The sequence below is a fragment of the Eumetopias jubatus genome, unplaced genomic scaffold, assembly GCF_037043125.1.
Source record: "Eumetopias jubatus isolate StellerSeaLion01/CBP00866 unplaced genomic scaffold, mEumJub1_p1.0 scaffold_2, whole genome shotgun sequence".
In the NCBI taxonomy this organism is placed as follows: Eukaryota; Metazoa; Chordata; class Mammalia; order Carnivora; family Otariidae; genus Eumetopias; species Eumetopias jubatus.
In genome coordinates this window covers 20,658,765-20,683,312 of record NW_028274808.1, presented here as the reverse complement: position 1 = coordinate 20,683,312, position 24,548 = coordinate 20,658,765, and the positions used below count along the sequence as shown (strand labels likewise).

At 36.6% G+C, this 24,548-nt stretch overlaps 1 protein-coding gene and 1 long non-coding RNA gene across 3 annotated transcripts in view; one reads left to right on the top strand and one right to left on the bottom strand.

Moving 5' to 3' along the window:
• LOC114206126 (uncharacterized) overlaps window positions 1–12,264 on the top strand; it is a 29,050-nt gene extending 16,786 nt beyond the window's left edge. The window contains exon 3 of the long non-coding RNA XR_003608556.2: window positions 11,277–12,264. This is a non-coding gene — a long non-coding RNA (uncharacterized LOC114206126). The remainder of the gene's footprint in view (window positions 1–11,276) is intronic.
• Window positions 3,100–23,954, bottom strand: FRG1 (FSHD region gene 1). Of its 2 annotated transcripts, XM_028099739.2 has the most exons (9): window positions 23,708–23,954; window positions 21,738–21,808; window positions 14,332–14,457; window positions 12,872–12,929; window positions 9,365–9,479; window positions 7,397–7,501; window positions 4,944–5,035; window positions 4,311–4,421; window positions 3,100–3,210 (listed from the first exon to the last, which is right to left on the bottom strand). In XM_028099739.2, exons 1-9 carry the CDS (start codon window positions 23,767–23,769, stop codon window positions 3,174–3,176), a joined length of 777 nt encoding a protein of 258 aa, XP_027955540.1. In that variant the 5' UTR covers window positions 23,770–23,954; the 3' UTR covers window positions 3,100–3,173. The 2 variants fall into 2 exon arrangements, with proteins under 2 accessions (XP_027955540.1, XP_087877049.1); XM_088020923.1 differs by lacking the exons at window positions 21,738–21,808; window positions 23,708–23,954 and adding an exon at window positions 19,058–19,219.
• Between the last annotated feature and the right edge of the window lie 594 nt (window positions 23,955–24,548).

The window sequence follows — 24,548 nt, the reverse complement described above, 5'->3', positions numbered from 1 at the left end:
AGCACAGGCAGGTCCTTAATGGGGGAGGAGAGGGCAAGAAACTACTGAGAGTTTGAGCAGGTAATGGAAGATGGCGCAGCTTGTGCTAGACCAGCCCTCTCACACACACAAAATTAAACTTTGGATAAAACATTAAAAATTATGTAAAGGTAATGGAGAATGACCAAAACCATGCAGAAACTTGAGGGGAGTTAACACTAGTAAGAGGGGAAACATCTTTTTAACATCTTTTCAACTTAGGGCAGACCCAGTGCCACTAAGAGTAATTAAAACTCATATAAGAAGCTTAAGTCATTACTAGTCAAGGAATCAGAGTACAGAGTTCAGAGTGACCAAAGAGTCTGGAAAGTGAGAAGGAAATCCTGAAAAGGAGAGAGTCACAGAAGGTTGTAGCCACACTGCCCAAATCTCTCACTGATCTCCGAACTCCACATCCTTGGGGCTGACTTCAAGAAGCCCAGCTAAAACAAAAAGAACTGAATAGATATTTCAGCTGTTGCCCACCATAGGGGAGACAGAATTTGGAGCTTCAGATCAACCAAATTAACTGCCTACTAAACATAAAAAACATAAAAAATAAAAATTCTTCAGAACAACAGCACAGAACGCACAGTTTCTACAATGTATTATTCACAATGTCCAGGATATAATCTAATCAGATATATGAAGAAACATACTCAAAAGACCATCAGTGGAGACCGACCTTAAGATGACCCAGATGTTGGAATCAGTAGACAAGGATTTTTAAGCAGTTATTATAACTCTGCCCCAAAACAGAGAAAGAAATAAATGGATAGGAAATTTCAGCAGAAATAGAAACTATTAACAATAGGATCAAATAGATTCTAGAAGTGAAAAATGATGTCTGAAATTTAAAAATCACCAGTTGTGTATAACAGCAATTTGGAGATGGTAAAAAAGTGAGTCAGTGAACTTGAAGATAAGAACAATTGAAATGATCTAATCTGAAATGTGAGCAGTCAAAAAAAATTGGAGGTAGGGAGCTTTTTCTTTGGTTTTTGTTTTTATTATATATAAAACCTTTTTTGACATGGCTACTGGACTGGTAAGTCGGGAACGCTTGATTTTGACAGTGCTTTAAGCAAAGTTTTTCATGACATCCTTTTGTACAAGAAGAAAAATGTGGACCAGATGACCATAATTAGATATATTTATTGTTGACTCCTGTCATTCTGCCAGACTGCCTTCAGTGCTGTAATGGGGGTTGGAGTAAAGTGTAATGATAGAAATGGGGAAGGAACACTTATCTATTACCTGCGATTTTTTATTTCTGTCCTCCTTCAGTAGCACATAAACCCCATGAGGGCAGGCAGTGCATACTTTTAATCTGTATCTTCCCAATTGTCAGGACCTGTAATTAGTTCTGCTCTCTGGAATGGGACAAGAGCTGGGGAAGCATGAGGGTGAGCATGGTGACAGGGAATCCAGGAGTGCACTATGTTCAGAAATTGAGGCAGACAGAATGCTTGTTCCAGGGAAATCAGTCAGCTGGCAGATGGTCTCAGGTACCAAGCTAGTGTTGGAGGCAAGACCTCAATCTCTTGAGGGTAGTGTTTCTCAAAGTATAGTTCAGATCACTTGTTTCAGAATTACCTGGAGTGCTAGTTAAAATGTTAATTCTAGGAAACAGTCCTAGACTTGCTAAGCTGGCATCTTTAAGGGTGGGTCTTGAAAATCTACAGGTACCTTAGATGATTCTTACATCTATGAATTTGAACTGTTTATTTTTAGGGGCGGGAGCTGGCAAAAGCAAGGAACAGGCTAAGTCCTAGGGCAGGTGTCAGAAACTTGGCAGTTAGCATCTTGGGCTGGAAAATTCTTTGTTGTGGGGGACTGCTGTCCTGTGCCTTGTGCAATGTTTAGCAGCATTCCTAGTCTGTAACCCTGTAGATGCCAGTAGCACCCCCTCTCCCAGCTGTCACAACCAGACATTGTGCAATGTCCCCTAAGAGGTACATTAGTCCCTGGTTTAGAACCACTGCTTTGGGGGACCTGAGTAGTAAGCCTGTGCCTAGCCTAAGGATCAGAGGAAGAAGAACACAATATGGGGAGATATCCAGCTACTGGAATTGGAATGTCAAGCTAGGACTAGATTTACAGTAAGAGCTCCTTTATAAGGTTGCTATTGGTAGCTTAGCTTCCTTGCTGTAAAGGGGCCGTGTAGCTCTGGAATACAAAGGCTGAGAACTAGACAGGTCTGGCACCTTAGGTCAGGTCTCAACCCTGGCTGTGTATCATCCATGAGGAATCGTAAAAATATACAGATACGTCAGCCAGACTCAGTCCTTCTGAAGCAGAATTTCCAGTGATGAAGCCCAGGCATCTGATACCCGGATTCTGATTCCTGGATTCTGGAACACTCACAGAGTTAGACGACATCTGGAATAGTGTGTTTAGAAATTCAGAGAAACATAGGCTAGGAATAAAGGTGTCTCAGAATAGCAGACCTCAGCAACGTGTAGTATCTGAACCTCTTTAGTAGTTCCATTCTCATCCTACCCTGTCCTCTACAGATGAGGACAAAAGCATTACATACAGACACGTTGTGGCTAAACTGCTCTAAGTAGAGAATTTTCCCAATTTTACTCTTATTCTCTGTTCTGAGCCTGCCTGCTCTTTTGTAATTTCTCCTGTTCCCATCCCACTGTCAAAACCTGATTTCTTTCTCTTTTCCCACCCATTTGGTCTGATACCTGTTTGGCTTGTGTGATTTGGGCAATATTTAGGAGGCAGAATCAAAGCCTTGTTGACTGGAGTGGGAGCTTCTCACTTCCTTTTAAAGGTCCCAGTAAGAATCAATGGTATGAGGTAATATAAAGGAAAACTGTAAAGCAATAAGAGATTCCATAAACTGCATAAGAAACACAAGGTTCACAGAGTACCATCTCATACTTTATGACAGAAAATCTAGAAAAGAGAAAAGATTCTATGGCATGTTCACTGTGTACTTTGTTTCAATTCCATGTGAAACACTGCAGTTAACTAAAAAGTACACCCATGGGGAATCTCGGTTAAACTTGATTAATCTTACTTAAACTAGCTACTAGTTCGGCAATAATTCCATAACAGCCCAAGAGCTCTGTAAAAACACTTCCACTGATTATTTTATTCAGAAAAAAAAACAAATAGGAGAAGAAAGAAACACATTCTGGTCATTTGCAGTATCTATCAGCTTTCAATTTGGCTCTCCTGTTTAAACAAAGACAAATGATAAAAATTATGTAAAACATTCCATATATATCAACTACTAAATATATACTCACACTCAGAAATTGTGTTCTCCATTTTGGTTATTATATTGCCATACTACTTATATTAAAATATTTTAACTAAAATTTAACTTTTCAATGTTGTTTCATATTAAATGTATTCTATTCTTATGAAAGTCTTTCATAATCTTTAAGAAATGTTGCCTAAGAGCTTTTTTAATCCACAATAGCAATTTTAATTGCCTCTGCATTTAAGCATGCCCTAAACTTCTATTTAGCAGGGTGGCAATGTTCTATTTTCATGAGTGATAAAAGTTAACAAAACATAAGCCTTATTCTTAAATCATTTGCTAACTTCTGGTAACAACTCGATCAACTAGTTAACAGGATATACATGATGAAGCATTATCTTTATCAAGTAGTGTGAAGAAATGTTTTAAGACTAATTTTGCAACACAGGACTTTGAAGGAGTGGCAGATTACCAAATTCTCTTTCAGTCTGGCACTTACTTGATTTATGGTTATAAACTTACAGCTAACCCTCTCTACCTACTTTTTTATGTTATACATCTAGGACGTTACTTACCTAAATAAGAACAGTTTTAGATAAATATTAATCATGTGCTATGATAAAATCCTACACACTTCTAGATTCAACTTAATAAAAGTGTTTCAATTTTATTTCATTTTATACTTACTAATTTTTAAACTGATCTGTTTTTCTCTCATTTTAGGAACCTGCTATTCTACTAGAACCCACTGAATTTTGAAATTAAACTATTTCTTTCTAGCCCTGTTCTAATAATTATAGAAAGATGATGTTAAATAAATTTATGAAGGGGTTTCAGCCAAACCTGAATGTCTTATAAAAAAATTTGTAAGTTTTTGGAATCTATTTTTAGATATTGTTTCCTAGGTGATCTTTTCCCAGACTTATGTCCTTTTTAGGTAACATTACTATGTTCACAAATTACAAGACAAAAAATTAAGAACTGTAATAATTGAAAAAGAACATTGGTTATATATATGCCATTTCTATTGGATATGAAAATAGTTGGAAATAAGTAAAAATATACCTACCTGTCCAGAAGTGTTTCATGCAAAAATCCATCTTTCCGGGCCTTTTTGAGAATTTTACTGTCTTCTTTACTTATTTTAAGTTTGTGGTCTTGGAAGCTCTGAAATTTCTTTCTGTTAAGAAAATGCCTTTCTTGAAAATCATCTCAAACTTTGATTATACATGTTTACTCATGAACTTACAAATATTTTAAAAGTTTTTCATTTATTTAAAAAAAACTAATTGTCTTTCTTTAGAAACATACAGCTTTTCAACTGCGAAGATGACCTTAGTCCTCCTCCATGAAGAGGACTACAAAGGGCAGGACTATGAAGCGCCACTGCCACTAAGGTGTGATGGCTGGAGTCCTGAATCCTGGCTATGGAACAACATTTGGTTGGCATTATGTCCCGATAAGCTGTAGTCAATTCTATTAATGAATATGGAGAAAAGACTAATCCAAGTGACTTTAGCTTTGAAAGCTAACAGGATAATTAGGAAAACTGAAGCTCTGAGAAAAGAAAAGTATTCAGCTTAGTTCTTTGTCCTAGAGTCCATTTAATGCTGCCTCTCGTCCTTTGGATATTTTATTTTACACGTCTTGAGAAGTACTTCATTGCCAAATATGTAAGGTCTAAAAGGGAAAGAATACGTACACGTAATTGATTTCACACTGTTTAACATTTCCTTTGTCTTCTTCTGGAATATCATCTTTTTTCTTAGTTTCTCGTTCAGCACAGGATCTAATCTGGACAATGGAGATGAGAACCCAACAGGTTATACATATATCTTCCCCTTAGCCACTTATTTGCTAAGAACCCTCTAGGTAATTTCTCATGCAAATGAAGAAAACAATCAACTTAGCAATCAGATTCAGAGAAAGGTTCTAGATATTTTTTTTAAGATTTTATTTAGTTGAGAGAGAGAGAGCACAAGGGGAGGGGAGGGAGGGGCAGAGGGAGAGAGAGAAGCAGGCTTCCCGCTGAGCAGGGAGCCAGACATGGGGCTCGATCCCAGGACCCTGGGACCATGACCCTGTGCAGAAGGCAGACGCTTAACTGACTGAGACAATGAGGCGCCCCTCTAGATAATGTTTTTATTTATATATGCATAATTTATACAAATAATTGCTATTATGTTTCTCCACAGCCTTTGCATCAGACACAAGAGACAAAATTATTTGAAAAACATTTTATAGATCAGATCCTGCTGAGCAATTAGGCAATAATTTAATTAATTTTGGCCTCAAAGTAAATATTCAAATTATCCCTATAGATAGTGTTTATTTTGTAACACTGGAAGTTTAAGATAGTAGCTATTTTAATTTGCACAGCTATTCCCAAATCCATTAAAACTTTTAACATGACACAGCTCACTTATTTACTTAATTGGAATCCACTCCTTCTAAATCTTCCTTATAGCCTCATAAATTGCGACAGATATTTACTATCACAATGCCATAAATTGATATAGTAATTAGGATCCACTGAATGGAGCAAGAAGGGGACAGAATTCAGGCCCCAAGAACTGGCCATTTGCAACCCAGAGCACAGGATTTACGTCTCCAAAGTGATCTTTGTGGCTCAGAGTCCAATTCCAAGGCTGCTTAGTGGTGACCAATAAGGCATGTGCCAGTGCTACCTGTGTGACAGGTTTGGTTAAGGGGGTCCTGGCAGACCTGGGAAGATTACTGGCCAGGGCCTGTGACAATACTACTTTTGACAGGAGGGAATGTGTCCTGATAGGCTATAAAGGTGGACAGCTGATACAGACTAGCAGAGCCTGTGAAGTAAAATGCAAGATGGAAAGAGTTCTGGATTATCACTGCTCAGAGCTTCCAGGTACTTAACTAACCAAAGAGACCCAGGGAAATGTAACAGACACTTCATATAAAAACAGCTGTAATTAAATACAGCAGTTTTTGTTTTGTTTTTTTTCCCATAAAAGTGCAAAGTACTGCACTTTATTTGCATTGTCTTCAAAAATCATACTTTTAGGTAAGTGAGACATCCACCAGCATTTTTCTAATGACCTGTTTCCTGAGAGGCAGTATGGTAGTTTCTAGTCAGTTGGGCCTGGGTATACATCCTGTCTCTATCATATCTAGCTGTGTGAGTTCATGACTGATAACAACAGGTGAGGATGTAAGGAGGCTCAGAGGCTCTCTCCTCATCGGTAAAGTTAAGATAATAGGTACTTCACAGGAACTTTGTGAAGATTCAAGAAGACAGTGCTTGTGTCACATTCAACAGAGTGCCTGTAGCTGCTGGCTTCTGTTTGGTTTGTAGGTTTTTTTTTTTTTTTAATGTAATTGAAAAATGTTATGACTAACATTTATTATACACCTTGTAATTCTGTTTTTGGGAATTTATCCTCAGATATACCTGCACACCTACAGAATGATGCACATTCAAAGTTATGTGTTACAGCACTGTTTCTAAGGGCAAAAGATGGGAAATCACCTAAATTTGCATTTATGAGTAACTGATTAAATAAATTATGGCTTATCCCTAAAATGGGATATTATGTAGCTATTAAAAAGAGAAAATTTTCTACATAGTGATAAGGGAAAATCTCCAAGATAAAAATATTAAGGAAAAAAAAATCAAGGTCGAAAGGAGGATATGCAGGAGGCTAACTTTATTGTAAAAAAGTAGAAAATTATAAACATTTTTATTAAGAAACTCTGGTAGGCTATAGAAGGATGGGAGTCATGTATTTATATGCTTATATTTTTAAAATTTTGAACCATGTGAACCTATTTAAAAAGTTAAATTTTAAAATGCAAGCAAGAAAAAAAAAAAGGAAACAGAGTCCTAAAAAGCATGTGGAACTACTCAGAAAAAGATACTAATACATGGAGGTAAGATATAATAATTTCGCTACCGCATGGTACAAAAAAGCCATCAGTTATAGGATTTATAATTAAGCTTTTTATAATAAAGCTTATTCAGAGCATAATATAAAACATTGCATTACATCTTTAAAGTGATAGTAAATGACTATTCAACATTTTTAAGAGATATAGTCACATCATATATGTGACATGTATTAGTCTACAGAAAAATGAAAGAAAAAAATTAAAAGAAAAGAAAAATGTCATGATTACCTTTATCATTTCTTCTTCTCCTGCTGTTTTACTTTTTGCTTCTATATCACCTGCTTCATTGCATCTAATAAAGCAGCTATTTGAAGCCAATAAAGCCATTTTTCCCTATATAAAGTAATATAAAAGTTACAAGACTACTGCAAAAGAATTAAGTCTTGAGAATGAAATTAATTTTGCCCCTTAGCCCCAACTGTAAAAGTAATCAGTAAAAAGAATTTGGAGAAAACACAGAAGATAAAACATACAGAAAAGAAAACCAAAATCACCTATAATCTTACTACTCAAAAATAACCTCATTAACTATTTTTAGTATATTCTATTAGTAGGACGAATTCTAACTAGATGAAATAGAATTGTTTCCTTTGGCCTTAAAGATCTATTGAGGCTATAACTGATTTAGTTCTGTTTGAAAAATAATTAGCTTTTAAGGCAATAAGAGATTATATAATGCATAGTAATTTATTCAAAAAATCGTGTTTTAAGTAAAAATTTTTTCATAATTAGAAAATACAAAAATATACAAGAGCTAGCTTTTGGTGCTTTTGAATTTACTGCTCAGAACTTTAAGAATCAGTGTCAAAGGGAGGTTTTTATGTGGACAAAAATGGTGGTGGGCAGAGGTACTACTGCTATTTTTGTTGCACTATTTCCTCCCACAGTTTTACTGAGATATAATTGACAATCACCGCATAAGTTTAAGGTGTACGGCGTAATAGTTTGGCTTAACACTTATTGTGAAATGATTATCTTAAGTTTTAGTTAGCATCCATCATCTCATGCAGTTAACAATAAAAATAAAACAATTTTTTTCCTTATGATGAGAACTCAGGGTTTACTCTCTTAACAACTTTCCTATATACCATACAGCAGCGTCAGCTAGAGTCATCATGCTCTATGTTATATCCCTGGCACTTCTTTATCTTGTGATTGGAAGTTTGTATCTTTTGACCACCTTCTTCCTTTAACTCCTAATCCCAAAACCTACCGCTCCGGTAACCAACCACAATTCTGATGTCTTTTTCTGAGTTTTATTTGTTTGTTTTTAAGATCCCATATATAAATGAGATCATACAGTTGTCTTTCTCTGACTGACTTCACTTAGCAAGGTCCATCCATGTTGTTACAAATGGCAAGGTTTACTCACCTTTTATGGCTGAATAATATTCCACTGTATATGTGTATACCACAACTTCTTTATCCATTTATCTATCAATGGACATTTAGGTTGTTTCCATATCTTGGCTCTTATAAGTAATACCACTGTGAACATGGGGGTGCAGATATCTTTTCAAGTTAGTTTTTTGGTTTCCTTTGGATATATTCTCACAAGTGGGATTGTTGGATCTTATAATAATTCTATTTTTAATTTTTTGAGGAACCTCCATACTGTCTTCCACAGTGGCCACATCAGTTTGCATTCCCACCAGCAGTGCATGAAGGGGCCCTTTTCTCCACAACCTCCCAGCATTTATCTCTTTTTGAAGATGGCCATTCTAACGGGCAGGAAGTGATACCTTATTGTGCTTTTGATTTGCATTTCCCTAATGACTGGTGATGTTGAGCATCTTTTCATGTACCTGTTGGCCTTTCATATATCTTCTCTGGGAAAAAATGTCTAGTCAGGTCTTTTGCCCAGTTTTTAATTGGGTTATTTGTTTCTTTGCTATTGAGTTGGTATCAGCTCTTTATATATTTGGGTATTAACCCCTTATCAGAAATATGGTGTGCAAATATTTTTTCTCATCCTATAGGTTGTCTTTTCACTTTGTTGATTATTTCTTTTGCTGTGTTGCACTGTTTTTCAAGACCTTTTTAAGGTTACGAGTTCGTATTGGTTTTCAATTTAATGGGTTATATTACTGCACTCTATATTTTTGGGGGGTTTTTTTGGAATATATATTCTCATTGACTGTTAAAGACTGTATCTTACATTGACAAGAAGCTTTTGTGAACAATAATAGCACTTACATCTTGAAAGACTGGTTCCCATTGTTCTCTTGGTCCAATTGCATCTGAACGCCCCACAACAAGTCCATCTGAATTAATACCAAGGTATTTTCCATAGCCAGATTTCAGGGCAATTCTTTAGATTAACAAAAAGGAAATGTTAAAAGCAGAGAGAAAGAAAATTGAATATGGAACATAAAAATAATGTTTGTGTGTGTACAGAAATCCAGGCTAGCCAGAGTCCAAATTTTCAAAAGCCACATGTGGTTAGTGACTACCATATTGGACAGTGTAGTTCTATATATGTAATTTTATATTGTAGTTACAAGGCTCCTATTACATGCTATCAAATTGCTTTCCAGAAAAAATCTGTATCAACTTAACATTCTCACCTCAAGTCGGGAGAGTATCATTTCACCATAGATCTATTAACATTATGCCTTTTTTAGAAAAAATTAGAATATCAGATACAGGAAAAATAGTATCCTTTTTAATTGATATTTTAACCATTGTAAGTGACATTTGTACTTCCCTTCCTTTTTAGTTTTTATCTTTTTGTCCATTTTTCTATTGCTTTCTTACTGCTTTCCTTAGTGTTATGAATCCCGTACATACATACAAAGAATAAAAATTCACTGCCTGTTAACGTTGTTGCAAATATTTTCCTCATTTGCCTATTTTATATTTTTTGTTTTCAACTGTAAAGAAGTTTGCGTTTATTGATTTTTCTTCTGCTGCTTTTATTCTTTAAAAGTCTCTCAGGGGCGCCTGGGTGGCTCAGTCATTTAAGTGTCTGACTTCAGCTCAAGTTATGATCTTGTGATCCTGGGATGGAGCCCCACAAGCTCCACAGGCAGGCTCTGTGCTCCTCGCTCAGCAAGGAGTCTGCTTCTCCCTTTCCCTCGCCCCCTCCCCAGTGCTCACTCCCTCTCTCCAAAGTAAATAAATAAATCTTAAAAAAATAAAAAAGTCTTTCACTATACTTATTGGCCACTCAAATAAAGCATAGGAATGATAATCTTTTTTAAGATTTTATTTATTTATTTTGATATATATAGAGAGACAGCGAGAGAGGGAACACAAGCGGGGGCAGGGTGGGAAAGGGAGAAGCGGGCCCACGGGACTCAATCCCAGGACCCCGGGACCACGACCTGAGCCGAAGGCAGACGCCCAACGACTGAGCCACTCAGGCGCCCCAGGAATGATAATCTTAATGTGATTTTTTTTAAAGAAAAAATATGATTCCTTAACTTTTAGCTTACCAATCCCTTGTGCCAAGGGACTGATTTTATATTAATTTACAGGTTAATGACAGTATAATGTAAATCATTATCATGTTGATGCAGCCAATTATTAGCATACTGAAATTCAATTGCTGTGTGCACTACCCAAAGTATCATTCTGTACTTTTGCACTGTGAGAATAAAAAAGGTCAGCTTATGAAATGATTGTAAAAATAGTAAATAAAATATTCTTTTGGTCTTCATGGCTATGTAACATTCTCTATTGATTTTAGTAATTTTAATAATATTCCTTTCTTCTATCTTGTTTATCTCTTCCATCTTATTGTGTCTTCTTCAGTTTTTTTCATGAGTGTTCTGTAGTTCCTAGAGTATATATCCTTTACCTCTTTGGTTAGGTTTATTCTGAGGTGTCTTATGGTTTTTGGTGCTATTGTAAATAGAATTGTTTCTCTAATTTCTCTTTCTACAGTTGCATTGTTAGTGTATAAGAAAGCAACTGATTTCTGTGCATTGATTTTGTATCCTGCCACATTACTGAATTGCTGTATGAGTTCTAGTAATTTGGGGGTGGAGTCTTTTGGGTTTTCCACATAAAGTATTATGTCATCTGCAAAAAGAGAGAGTTTGACTTCTTCTTTGCCAATTTGAATACCTTCTATTTCTTTTTGTTGTCTGATTGCTGTTGCTAGGACTTCTAGTACTATGTTGAACAACAGTGGCAAGAGTGGGCATCCTTGACGTGTTCCTGATCTTAAGGGAAAGGCTCTCAGCTTTTCCCCACTGAGGATGATATTCGCTGCTTATGGATTGGAAGAATAAACACTGTTAAAATGTCCATGCTACCCAGAGCAATCTATACCTTCAATGCTATCCTGATCAAAATTCCAATGACATTTTTCAAAGTGCTGGAACAAACAATCCTAAAATTTGTATGGAATCAGAAAAGACACCAAATCATCAAGGAAATGTTGAAAAAGAAAAAGTTGGGGGCATCACGTTGCCCGATTTCAAGCTATATTACAAAGCACTGATCACCAAGACAGCATGGTACTGGCACAAAAACAGACATACAGACCAATGGAACAGAATAGAGAGCTCAGATATGGACCCTCAACTCTATGGTCAAATAATCTTCAACAAAGCAGGAAGCAATGGAAAAAAGTCTCTTCAATAAATGGTGCTAGGAAAACTGGACAGCCACATGCAGAAGAACGAAACTCGACCATTCTCTAACATCATACACAAAGATAAACTCAAAATGGATGAAAGACCTCAATGTGAGACAGGAATCCATCAAAATCCTAGAGAACATAGGCAATAATCTCTTTGACATCGGCCACAGCAACTTCTTTCAAGATACATCTCCAAAAGTTAGTGAAACAAAAGCAAAAATGCACTTTTGGGACTTCATCAAGATATCTTGTTTATATCTTGACTTCTGACAAGTGAGTTAACGTATCACAGCAACATCAGACCAGGTTTTGCCTTATGTCTGTTTTCTTTACATGATCTTTCTAATCTATATCTTATTTGGTCTGTGACATTATTAATATTCATTTTTTTTCTAGCCTAGTATTATATACTGCTAGGAATCATAGTGTATATTTTTATTTGGAGCTTTAATTCTCTTTCAAAGACACAGTTGCTGCAAATGAAATTTAATAATACCTAAATACAGCATATATATTTTTTTATTTTTATTTTATTTTTTTTAAAGATTTTATTTATTTGAGAGAAAGAGAGAATGAGAGAGAGCACGAGAGGGAAGAGGGTCAGAGGGAGAAGCAGACTCCCTGCCGAGCAGGGAGCCCGATGCGGGACGCGATCCCGGGACTCCAGGATCATGACCTGAGCCGAGGGCAGTCGCTTAACCAACTGAGCCACCCAGGCGCCCTATGTTATATTTTTTAAATGTCACAAAATATACTTTCAAAAAGATTGTTTTGCTTTTTACATCAAAATTGGTCTGTGGAATTAAGTTAGCTTAATTAATTACCTATATATAGAAATTTTTCAGTGAATAAGTTTAAATTTTTTAAGATTTTATTTATTTATTTGACAGAGAGAGACACAGCGAGAGAGGGAACACAAGCAGGGGGAGTGGGAGAGGGAGAAGCAGGCTTCCCATGGAGCAGGGAGCCTGATGTGGGGCTCGATCCCAGGACCCTGGGACCATGACCTGAGCCGAAGGCAGACGCTTATTGACTGAGCCACTCAGGGGCCCCAGTGAATAAAATTAAATTAAAAAAATAAAAGGTGATTAATTATAGTTCAACTTACTTACCTGGAATCAGACAATTTGACAGCTGTAAACTGCTCTGGAGGACTAGGGCCCTCATCAACTATAGGAGAAAAAACATTTGAAATAAATTTGACATCTGTTACAAATATACATGTAAAGATATTCTTCAGCTTTAAAAAGTTTTTTTTAGTGCAGTTGCTGGGTCGTAGGGTAGCTCTATTTTCAACTCTTTGAGGAACCTCTGTACTGTTTTCCAGAGTGGCTGCACCAACCTGCATTCCCACCAATAGTGTAGGAGGGTTCCCCTTTCTCCACATCCCCGCCAACATCTGTCGTTTCCTGACTTGTTAATTTTAGCCATTCTGACTGGTGTGAGGTGGTATCTCATTGAGGGTTCTAGAGGGGAGGGGGGTGGGGGGATGGGTTAGCCTGGTGATGGGTATTAAGGAGGGCACGTATTGAATGGAGCACTGGGTGTTATACATAAACAATGAATCATGGAACACTACATCAAAAACTAATGATGGAGGGGGATATGAACCATGAGAGACGATGGACTCTGAAAAACAAACTGAGGGTTCTAGAGGGGAGGGGGGTGGGGGGACGGGTTAGCCTGGTGATGGGTATTGAGGAGGGCACGTTCTGCGTGGAGCACTGGGTGTTATGCACAAACAATGAATCATGGAACACTACATCAAAAACTAATGATGTAATGTATGGTGATTAACATAATAAAAAATTTGAAGTATAAAAAACAAAAAAAACTAATGATGTAATGTATGGTGATGAACATAACAAAATAAAATTAAAGTTTTCTTTTAAAATTAAATCTAAGAATATTGTGATATTTTGATATAATCATAATTATTCAGATTAGAGCATCAAGATCTACTTTATCTTATGACTACAGTGTTAGTTTTACATACTTAATAGGTAAGTCAGCATGATGCTTACTCACTTAAATTTTCTTTTTGTGTTTTAAAATACACTCAGTAGACAAATAAGCATTTAATACTTAAAAAACCAAATGCTTTAACTTATTCAAGGGATGGACAGTCATACTAAAAGATACTGCTTTTTATCTTCTGATTGCTTTGTATCTTATTAGTACTTATTCTGATGGGCTAGAAGGAATAACAAAACCTCAAAATTGTTAATAATGCTCCAGGTTAGTTTTGGCAATAGGTCTAAAGAATAAAGGAATCAAATCTCTGACTCAACTAGGATTCCCTTTCAATTTCAATTATTCATGTTGCTTTTGATTTCAACTGATACTCTTCTGGAACTATAAAGAATGTTTTCACATGCTTACATTGGAAAGAGGGATTTGCCAATAATTGGTAAATATTAAGGAAGGAAAAAAGAGGAAGAGTCAAATGCAATGGATTTATTCCTTTGGAATATACTTGAGATTAGTTAGAATTTGGCCTAAGTGAATGAATGTCATAAAATATATACTTTAAATGGGCTTTTCCCTTCCATTGCTTCTACTAGACACAGACCTTCTTTATGTGGAGCTCCCAGTGTAAAAAGTCCATTGTCAAGTGCATGTATGTAGGTTCCTTTATCCATTTCAATTGCTATGGTTCCTGATATTTCACCAAAGTTTGTTACTGTCCACCAGATTCCTGAAAAATAAAATCAATATTTTAAATTTTTATTTTAGATTTGACACAAGGTTCTTATTTGTTGTTCTTGTTATAACTTATTTTTTTAAAACTTTTTATTTTCCAGTTATAAGAAATAATACAGAAAGATCGCCTGTACCCTTTACTTATCTCTCCCAGTGGTAACATCTTACATAATTATAGTACAATGTCAAAATCAGGAAACTACCTTTTATACAAACTATGAGCCTTATTTAGATTTCATCAGTTTTACATAAACTCATTTCTATGTTTGTATGTATGTGTATACATGTAGGTGACCACCACCCACAATCAAGGTTACATTCTTTTCCAAAATATAAAATAGCAGTGCATGTGAAGGCACAAAATGATGGAGAACAGTCTCTTTCATTCCCTCCCCAGCCATCCATGACTGCTTTCCAGAGGCAATGACTATTATCACCTGTTTCTTACGAATCCCTTCAGAAAGACTTTCTAGCACAGTATTCTTTTTTTTTCCAAGTTTTTATTTAAATTCCAGTTAGTTAACATACAGTGTAATACTAGTTTCAGGTATAGAATTTAGTGATTCATCACTTACACACAACGCTCTGCTCATCACAAGTGCCGTACTCAATACCTTTCACCCTTTTAACCCATCTCCCTGCCCACCTCCCATCCAGCAACCCTGTTTGTTCTCTATAGTTAAGAGTCTGTTTTCTGGTGTGTCTCTCTCTCCCTCTCTCTCTTTTTTTCTATGTCCATCTGTTTTGTTTCCTGAATTCCACATACGAGTAAAATCATACGGTATTTGTTTTTCTCTAACTTATTTCACTTAGCGTAATGCTCTCTAGCTCCATTACATTGCAAATGGCAAGATTTCATTCTTTTTTATGGTCTAGCACAGTATTCTTTTTTTTTTTAAGATTTTATTTATTTATTTCAGAGAGAGAATGAGAGAGAGAAAGCACGAGAGGGAAGAGGGTCAGAGGGAGAAGCAGACTCCCTGCTGAGCAGGAAGCCCAATGTGGGACTCGATCCTGGGACTCCAGGATCATGACCTGAGCTGAAGGCAGTCGCTTAACCAACTGAGCCACCCAGGCGCCCTAGCACAGTATTCTTAACCATGATTTAAATTAGAACCAAAATGAGCAGAAACTATGTACTCTATTTACATGAACAGAAATGGGTTTCTTTTTTTATTCATTTTTTAATTCAAATATAATTAGCATACAGTTATACTAGTTTCATATATACAATATAATGACTCAGGAATTCTATACATTTCTCAGTGCTCATCAAGGTAAGTGTACTCTTAATTCCCCTTCACCCAATTCACCTATCCACCTACTCATGATGCACATTCAATACAAGCTCTATCAAAATATAAATAATTTTTCACAGAACTAGAATAATCCTAAAATTTGTATGGAACCACAAAAGATCCCAAATAGCCAAAGCAATCTTGAAAAAGAATACAGCTGGAGGTATCACAATCCCAGATTTCAAGATATACTACAAAGCTGTAGTAATAAAAAAATAAAAACATTATGGTACTGGCATAAATATAGACATACAGATCAATGGAACAGAATAGAGTGTCTAGAAATAAACCCACACTTTTATGGTAAATTAATTTATGACAAAGAAGGCAAGAATATAGAATGAGGAAAAGACAATCTTCAACAAATGGTGCTGGGAAAAATGGACCACTTTCTTATACCATATACAAAAATAAAATAGATTAAAGACCTAAATGTGAGAACTGAACCCATAAGACTTCTACAAGAAAAGATAGGCAGTATCCCTCCTGATTCTTTGACATCAGCTGTAGAAACATTTTTCTTAGATATGTCTCCTCTGGCAAAGGAAACAAAAGCAAAATTAAACTATTTGAGACTATACCAAAATAAAAAGTTTTTGGGCAGTGAAGGAAACCATCAACAAAACAAAAAGACAACCTACCGAATGGAAGAAGTTAGTTGCAAATGATATATCCAATAAGGGTTTAATATCCAAACTATATAAAGAACTTATACAACTCAACACCAAAAAACCCAAAAAATCCAATTAAAAAATGGATCGAGGAACTGAATAGAAATTTTTCCAATAAGACATAGAGATGGCCAAGAGACACAGAAAATGTTTAACATTACTAATCATCAGGGAAATGCAAATTAAAACCACAATGAGATATTACCTTACACCTGTTAGAATGGCTAAAAAAAAAAAAAAAAAAAGACAAGAAATAACAAATGTTGGAGAAGATGTGGAGAAAAAGGAATCCTGTGCACTGTTGGTGGGAATGCAAACTGGTGCAGACACTGTGGAAAACAGTATGGCGTTTCCTCACAAAATTAAACAGAATTACCACAAGATCCAGTAATTCCACTACTGGGTATTTACCCAAAGAAAATGAAAACACTAATTTGAAAAGATAGATGCACTCCTATGTTTACTGCATCAGTTTATTGCTGGGCTTTTTGTTCTGTTCTATTGATCTTTGTATTGTTTTTATGCTAATACCAAACTTTTGATTAGTCTATCTTTGTGATATTGTTTGAAATCAGGAAGTGTGGTACCTCCAGCCTAGTTCTTCTTTCTTAAGACTGCTAGCTATCTGGGGTCTTTTGTGGTTCCTTACAAATTTTAGCACTGTTAGTTATTTGTGAAAAATTCCACTGGAATTTTGATAGAAACTGCACTGAATCTGTAGATTGCTTTGAGGTAGTATGCGTATTTTAACAATTTAATTCTTCTGATCCATGAACATGGAATATCTTTCCATTTATATGTGTCTTCTTCAAATTCTTTTATCAATGTCATACTTTTCAATGTACAGGTCTTTCACATCCTTGGTTAAATTTAATCCTAGGTATTTTATTCTTTTTGGTACAATTGTAAATGGAATTATTTTTCTTAATTTCTCTTTTAGATACTTCAGTATTAACATAGAGAAATAGAACAGATTTCTGTATGTTGATTTTATATCCTGAAACTTTACTGAATTCATTTATTCTAACAGTTTTTTTGGTGGAGTCTTTAGGGTTTTCTATATATAAGATCATGTCATCTGCCAATAGTGACAGTTTCATTTCTTCCTCTCTGATTTGGATGCCTTTTCTTTCTTCCTTTTTTTGCCTAAGTGCTTTGGCTAGGGCTGCCAATACTATGTTGAATAAAAGCAGCAAGAGTAGGTATCCTTGTCTTATTCCTGATCTTAGAGAAAAAACTTTCAGATTTTCACTGTTGATTATGAAACTAAATTGTACGTTAACTAAAGGAGAAATGTATCAGTCATTAATAAGATATTAGATGATATTAAGGAATTCTTGTTAATTTTGTTAGGTCTGATAATGATATACTCTTATGTATTAAAAGAGCGAGCAGGGCACCTGGGTGGCTCAGTAAGTTAAGCATCTGCCTTCAGCTCAGTTCATGATCCCAGGGTCCTGGGATCGAGCCCTGCATTGGGCTCCCTGCTCAGTGGGGAGCCTGCTTCTCCCTCTTCCACTCCCCGTGCTTGTGCTCTTTCCCTTTCTCTCTGTCAAATAAATAAATAAATAAATACATAAATAAATAAAATCTTTAAAAAAATTAGCAAAACAGAAGGAAAGAGAGTGAGACTGACTTTATCAGCAATGTACATTTATGTATATATGGGTAGAATGACATAATATCCTGTTTTACTTTAAAATTCTTCAGAAAAAAATGGGGTGCCTAGGTAGCTCAGCTGGATGAGTGACCGACTCTTGATTTCAGCTCAGGTCATGATCTCAGGGTCGTGGGACTGAGCCCTGCAGTAGGCAGTAGGCTCCACACTCAGCAGGGAGTCTGCCTGAGATTCTCTCCCTCTGCCCTTCCTCCTGCTCACGCAATCTCTCTCTTAAAATAAAATAAATCTTAAAATTCTCCAGAAAAAAAATGTGCATAGGATATTATCTCAGAGTAAGAAAGTATGTAAGTGAAACAAGATTGGCAAAATAACGATCATTACTAATGCTGGGGGTATGGGCACATGGGAAATTCACTATATTCTCCTCTCTACTTATGAATTAGTTTGAAAATTTCCATAAAACAAAGTTTTTAAAAATTGAGTCTATCACACTGCATAAAATTTCCTATTCATCTAAATAAGGAAGGCTTTTGGGGTGCCTGGGTGGCTTAGTCATTAAGCACCTGCCTTCGGCTCAGGTCATGATCCCAGGGTCCTGGGATCCAGCCCCACATCAGACTCCCTGCGCAGCGGGAAGCCTGCTTCTCCCTCTCCCACTCCCCCTGCTTGTGTTCCCTCTCTCACTGTGTCTCTCTCTGTCAAATAAATAAATAAAATCTTTTTAAAAAAATAAGGAAGGCTTTTTATACCCAATAAAAAATTAGTAAAATTTTCACTTACATGAAGTTGGACTTTTACCTAATTTCATATACACAAATTAACTCAAAATGGATCAAAGACCTAAATTTTAAGAGCTAAAACTATAAAACTTAGAAGAAAACATATGGTAGAAGCCTCACAGTATTGTATTTGGCAATCATTTCTTGGATATGACACCAAAGGCACAAACAACAAAAGAAAAATCAAACAAATTGGACTTATCAAAATGAAAAACTTTTGGGCCACCTGGGTGGTTCAGTCGGTTATACATCTTACTCTTGATTTCGGCTCAGGTAATGATCTCAGGGCTGTGAGATGTAGTGCTGAGTCAGGCTCCATGGTAGGCCGTGGAGCCTGTTGAAGATTCTCTCTCTACCTTTGCCCTTCCCCAGCCTCTGTCTCCCTCTCTAAAAGAAACAAAACAAAACAAAAAAAAACAAAACTTTTGTGCATCACGGGACACTATGGAGTAAAAAGACAACACAAAAAATGGCAGGAAATATTTGTATATTACATATCTGATAAGGGATTAAGATCCAGAATATATAAAGAACTCTTAAAAAACAACGACAACAAAACAACCCATTTCACAAAATGGGCAAAGGACTTGAATAGGTATTTCTCCAAAGAAGATACACAAATGGCCAATGAGCACATGAAAATTGCTCAATATTGCAATTCATTGAGGAAATGCAAACTGAAACCATTACGAGATACCATTTCATACCCACTAGGATGGCTACTATCACAGAACCAGAAATAACAAATGTTGGTGAGGATATGGAGAAATCGAAACCCTTGTGCACTGCTGGTAGGAATGTAAAATGGTACAGCAACTATGCAAAACAGTTCTCATAAAATTAAAAATGGAATTACCATATGATCCAGCAATTCCACTTCCAGGTATATGCCCAAAAGAATTGAGAGCAAAGTCTTGAAGAGATATCTGTACACCCATATTCCTAGCAGAATCATTCAAATAGGCAAAAAGTGGAAGTAACCCATGTGTTCTTTGAAAGATGAATGGATAAACAAAATGCAGTATATACACACAATGGAGTATTATTCAATCTTAAAATGAAGGAAATTCTGACACATGCTACAACATGGATGAACCTTGAAGACCTCACCTGATTTCAAAACATTATGAAGTGACAGTAATCAAGACAAATATATCAGTAGAACAACAAATCAATGGAACAGAGTCCAAAATTATACCAACCCATATAAAGTCAACTGATTTTTGACAAAGATATCAAGGCAGTTTAATGGAGAAAGGAAAGTCTATTCAACAATGGTGCTGGAACAAGTGGATATCAATATGAAAAAATGAAAAAAGAACCTTGACCCCTAATTCATACCAGACCAAAAATTAATTTCTAATTTAAATACTAAAACTGAAGCCTCTTAAAGAAAATGTGGAAGAATTTCTTTATGACCTTGGGGTTAAGCAATAATTTCTTAGACTGAAGATAAAAGGCAGTAGCCTTAACAGAAAAAAAGTAATAAATAGGGTTTTATAAAAACTAAAAACTTCTATATCAAATTGTTCTGCTGTATACCTAAAACTAATACTATGTTATATGTGAATTTTATTATAACTGAAAAAAAATTCTAACTTTTGCTTTCAGAAAAATACCATGTAAACAAATTAAAAATCAAACCATAGAGTGGGAGGGAAGACTGGTAACAGAACTGTATTACTTCTTGGTGGCAGTATAAAATGGTGCAACCACTTTAGAAAATTCTTGGTGGTTACTTAAGTAGTTAAAAATCCACCTATTCTTTGACACAGCAATTCCATCTCTACATATCTATCCAAAATATTTAGAATTGTTGATTTGCTGTTTCAAAAAAAAGTGAAAATTTCTAGAATATTCTTTATACCATTTCATATAAAATGCAAAGGAGCCAAAATTTATGAAATTTCAAAATGCAACTGGCCAAGTTTTAAAAGAGAAAAAAATTGCTTTAAAGTATAGATGTGGAAAGGATCAGAAGGCAGGCTGGTTAAATGTGTTTGGGTCAATTTATCTCTGGTACCATTTACAGGCTATCTTGATGCTCTGTTCTGTTTCATTAAGATTTTCATTCATTTGGGGGCGCCTGGGTGGCTCAGTCAGTCAAGCGTCTGCCTTCGGCTCAGGTCGTGATCCTGGGGTCCTGGGATCGAGCCCCACATTGGAGCCTGTTTCTCCCTCTCCCACTCCCCCTGCTTGTGTTCCCTCTCTCGCTATATCTCTCTGTCAAATAAATAAATAAAATCTTTAAAAAAAAGGTTTTCATTCATTTCATAGTATACAAAATAATCACTTTTACTGTGAATTACTTTTACTGTTCCTTTAGACCAATACATATCACTGGCTTGTACAATTAAAATGCATACATGGTCAGGAGTGTCTGGGTGGCTCGGTCAGTTAAGCGTCTGCCTTTGGCTCAGGTCGTGATCCCGGGGTCCTGGGATCGAGCCCTGTATGAGTCTGCTTCTCCCTCTGCCCTTTCGCCGGCTCGTGCTCTCTCCCTCTCTCTCAAATAAATCTTTTAAAAAATGCATACATGTTCAAAGAAAATAATTAGTGAAAAATATTTAATTAAATAATATTTATCTCTATCAGGCCTCTAAAATTATGTTCAGAATCTCTGGGATATTAAGTAGTCTAATGATGGTATCAAATAAATCAGAGAGCTCTATTTCTTCTCTCCGTGCCTTGTCCTGATGATGAAAAAAAGGCATCAGCGGCATCTACTGTGCCAGACGATAAAAAGAATCCATAACTTCAAATAATATTGAACACTTTAAGAAAACTATGTATAGGTCACAAGTTCTTTTGACTTTTTTGAACTACTTATCCCTAACTAAGAAAGTATTTTTAAAGGCAGCTCAACCAATGTTAACTTTTCTCAGAATAAAGTATAGATACCTTACCAACAATATCAAGTTGAGTTTCTTCATCTTCTTCTCTTTTTCTCTTCTTCTCTTTGTTCTTTTTTTTCTTACTGCAGGAGATGATTTATATAGATGAGTTTATAAATATTGATTTGATGTTAAGTATCACAAGATGCAATCTTGGAAGAATCTTTTAAGCTGTACATAGATTTATGAATTGTTGATTTACAGTTTTCTACACTGATGTACTCTCTTCCTTCTAATACTGAGAAGTCATTTCTGATGCTGTATGTATTGTGTTATAGTTAAGAGAACAGGTTCTGGAGCCAGACTGCTTTTTTAATCTTGATATTGTCATTTCTTAGCTCTGTGACTTCTGGAAAATTTACTTAATCTCTGTCAGGTTCTCACCTGTAAAATGAGGATAATAATTTAACTGCGCTCTTAAGGTTACTGTGAGGATTAAGAGATGACATGTACCTTCACGTGTTGCTGGTGAAAATGTAAAATGGCACAGACACTTTAGAAAATAGTTTGGGGTTGTTCAAAAAGTTAAACACAGAGTTACCATATGACCTAACAATTTACTCCTAGGTATATATCCAAGAAAAATGAAAACACACATCCACACAAAAATTTTATTAGAATATTCAAAGCAGCATTATTCATAATAACCAAAAAGTGGAAACAACCCAAATGTCCCTCAACTGATGAATGGAAAAACAAAATGTGGTATATCTATACAATGGAATATTATTTAGCCATAAAAATAAGAGTACTGATACATGCTACAACATGGACGAAGCCAGATACAAAAGACCACATACTGCATGGCTCCATCTATATGAAATATTCAGAATAGGCAAACTGCTATAGACAGAAAGCAGATTAGTGGTTGTCAGGGACTAGGGGAAGAGTGGAATGGAGAATGACTGCTAATGATTATGGGGTTTCCTTCTCAGATGATGAAAATGTTGGGCAACTTGATAGTGGTGAACTTTGTGAACACACTAAAACCCACAAAATTGTACTTTATAGGGTAAATTTTATGATATATGTATTATATTTCAGTAATAAAAAATTCAGACAATACAAATTTCAGATTTATTCAGGATAACTTCTTTGTGATTCAGACCCATAGGCAGAGTTCTCAAGGGCAGTGGCTTCAGCTTGCTCCTTAACACTTTCTTTTATCTTACCTAAAAGTACCAAAAGCTATCACTGAGGCAGGCTGAAATGCTGAACGTTTGTATGAATAATCAACTCTGAGCAAATCTATCAGTTCAAAGACAGATGGAGATATGAGTGGGCAGACACCTTTTCCTAAAAACCTAGTAATCATAAATCACTACAGCCTTCTCCTTGCCTCTGGCTCTCCTTACTGTATATGTTATCTCATTTAATCCTCGTAATCTTTTTATAGTACCATTAATCTTTCCTAATGAATGATTAAGTGGAAGCTCAAGGATATAAACGAACTTCCCACAAACTGCAAAACAAGTAACTGGTGGGAATCCAGATTTGAGCCCATATCCCTATCAAAACCCACATCTGCATATTATATTAAAAAATTAAGGATTTTTTTTTTTTTTTTTTACGGGGGAGGGACACAATGGTGAAAATAAGTATCCCTAATAAAGGAAGTTATTGTTATGACGCATGGCATCACCAGACTAAGGCAGACGCACCCTGCGGGGGTCTGGAGCGGGGCCTTAACAAGGGACGCAGACTTGTGGCTCCTGGGCTGCTGGTCTCGCTTTCCCGTCTCCTCCCTTCTGAAAGCGCGACAGTCAGGGCGCCTCTGCGGCGGCCTGTCTCTCCAGCTCTGTTCAGGTGCCCGGAAGTGAGTCGCAGCATCAGTCCATCCAGGACCAGAGGCCAGGCCCAAGGGCTGGGAGCTGAATAAGAGCTCTCCAAGGCTTGCGTGAGACTCTCTACCGGGGAGGGGAGGCGAAGACGCAGTGCTGTCAGAAAAGAGCCGGAGTCTCCAGCACAAACTTTGGCCTTACCTCTTAGCCTTGGTTCCCTTGAGCACGAGTTTGGTGGACTTCACATACGAGTATTCGGCCATAGTTCCGGGGACACTCTGTAAATAAGAGATGAGAGCTGGCTAAGGGCAAAATACCTCCACTGGAGAAGGAACTGGCGAGGGAGGCCCCCAAATAGTCACACTGCACACTCCCGGAAAACGTACGTAACCGCGGGAGTAGACTTGCCCCTCCTGCGTCCCTAGTGTTTTTTCACCCGACTCTTGAATTCTATTTCCTGTGTCCTGTCTGGGGCTACGGCAACCGCAGAGGGCCGCAATACGTCAGGGTTCATTTGCTCTTGAGAACTGAAATGTTCGGGCTTCCCTAAGTGAGGAAACCTGGGGAGACGCGCCCTCTGGTGGACGCAGACGGCGTAATAGCTGTGGAGCCATTCTTGAGGTATCCTCCTGCTAGGTCTCAGGAGAAGGGCGACAATTTGATCGGCAAAAAGGTGATGTGACTCAGTCAGCCCTCCCCGTTCTACTAGCTGTGAGCTGGGCCCGACTACCCCGCGCGACCGAGTGTATTGGGCCTCGGACGATTTCCAAGCGCTTCCAATTCCAATAAACGCCTATTGTATTAACTAGAGAGACTTGAGTAACGTACAGGAAACAACTAGGGAGTAAAAGAAAATATAATTAAGTGCATAAATTTGGGCCACAGATTTCACAAGCGCTGTAGGAATTTGGGTGGAGGTGGGGTGGGAGGTTGACGTTGAAAACTAATGTAATCAGAGAAGTCTGTGTAGGATGGGTCTTTACAGAGGCTTTCAGTCTCAGTCACTGAGCATTTCTCCTGCCTGCTCCAATCTCTTCAACAA

Coding starts and splice junctions, on each gene's coding strand:
- FRG1 (XM_028099739.2), bottom strand. CDS start 23,769: ATGGCCGAATACTCGTATGTGAAGTCCACCAAACTCGTGCTCAAGGGA. Junction 9,480..12,871: donor GTCAAATTGTCTGATTCCAG/GTAAGTAAGTTG, acceptor GTTAATCTAAAG/AATTGCCCTGAAATCTGGCT. Junction 3,211..4,310: donor CATGAAACACTTCTGGACAG/GTAGGTATATTT, acceptor TTGTTTAAACAG/GAGAGCCAAATTGAAAGCTG.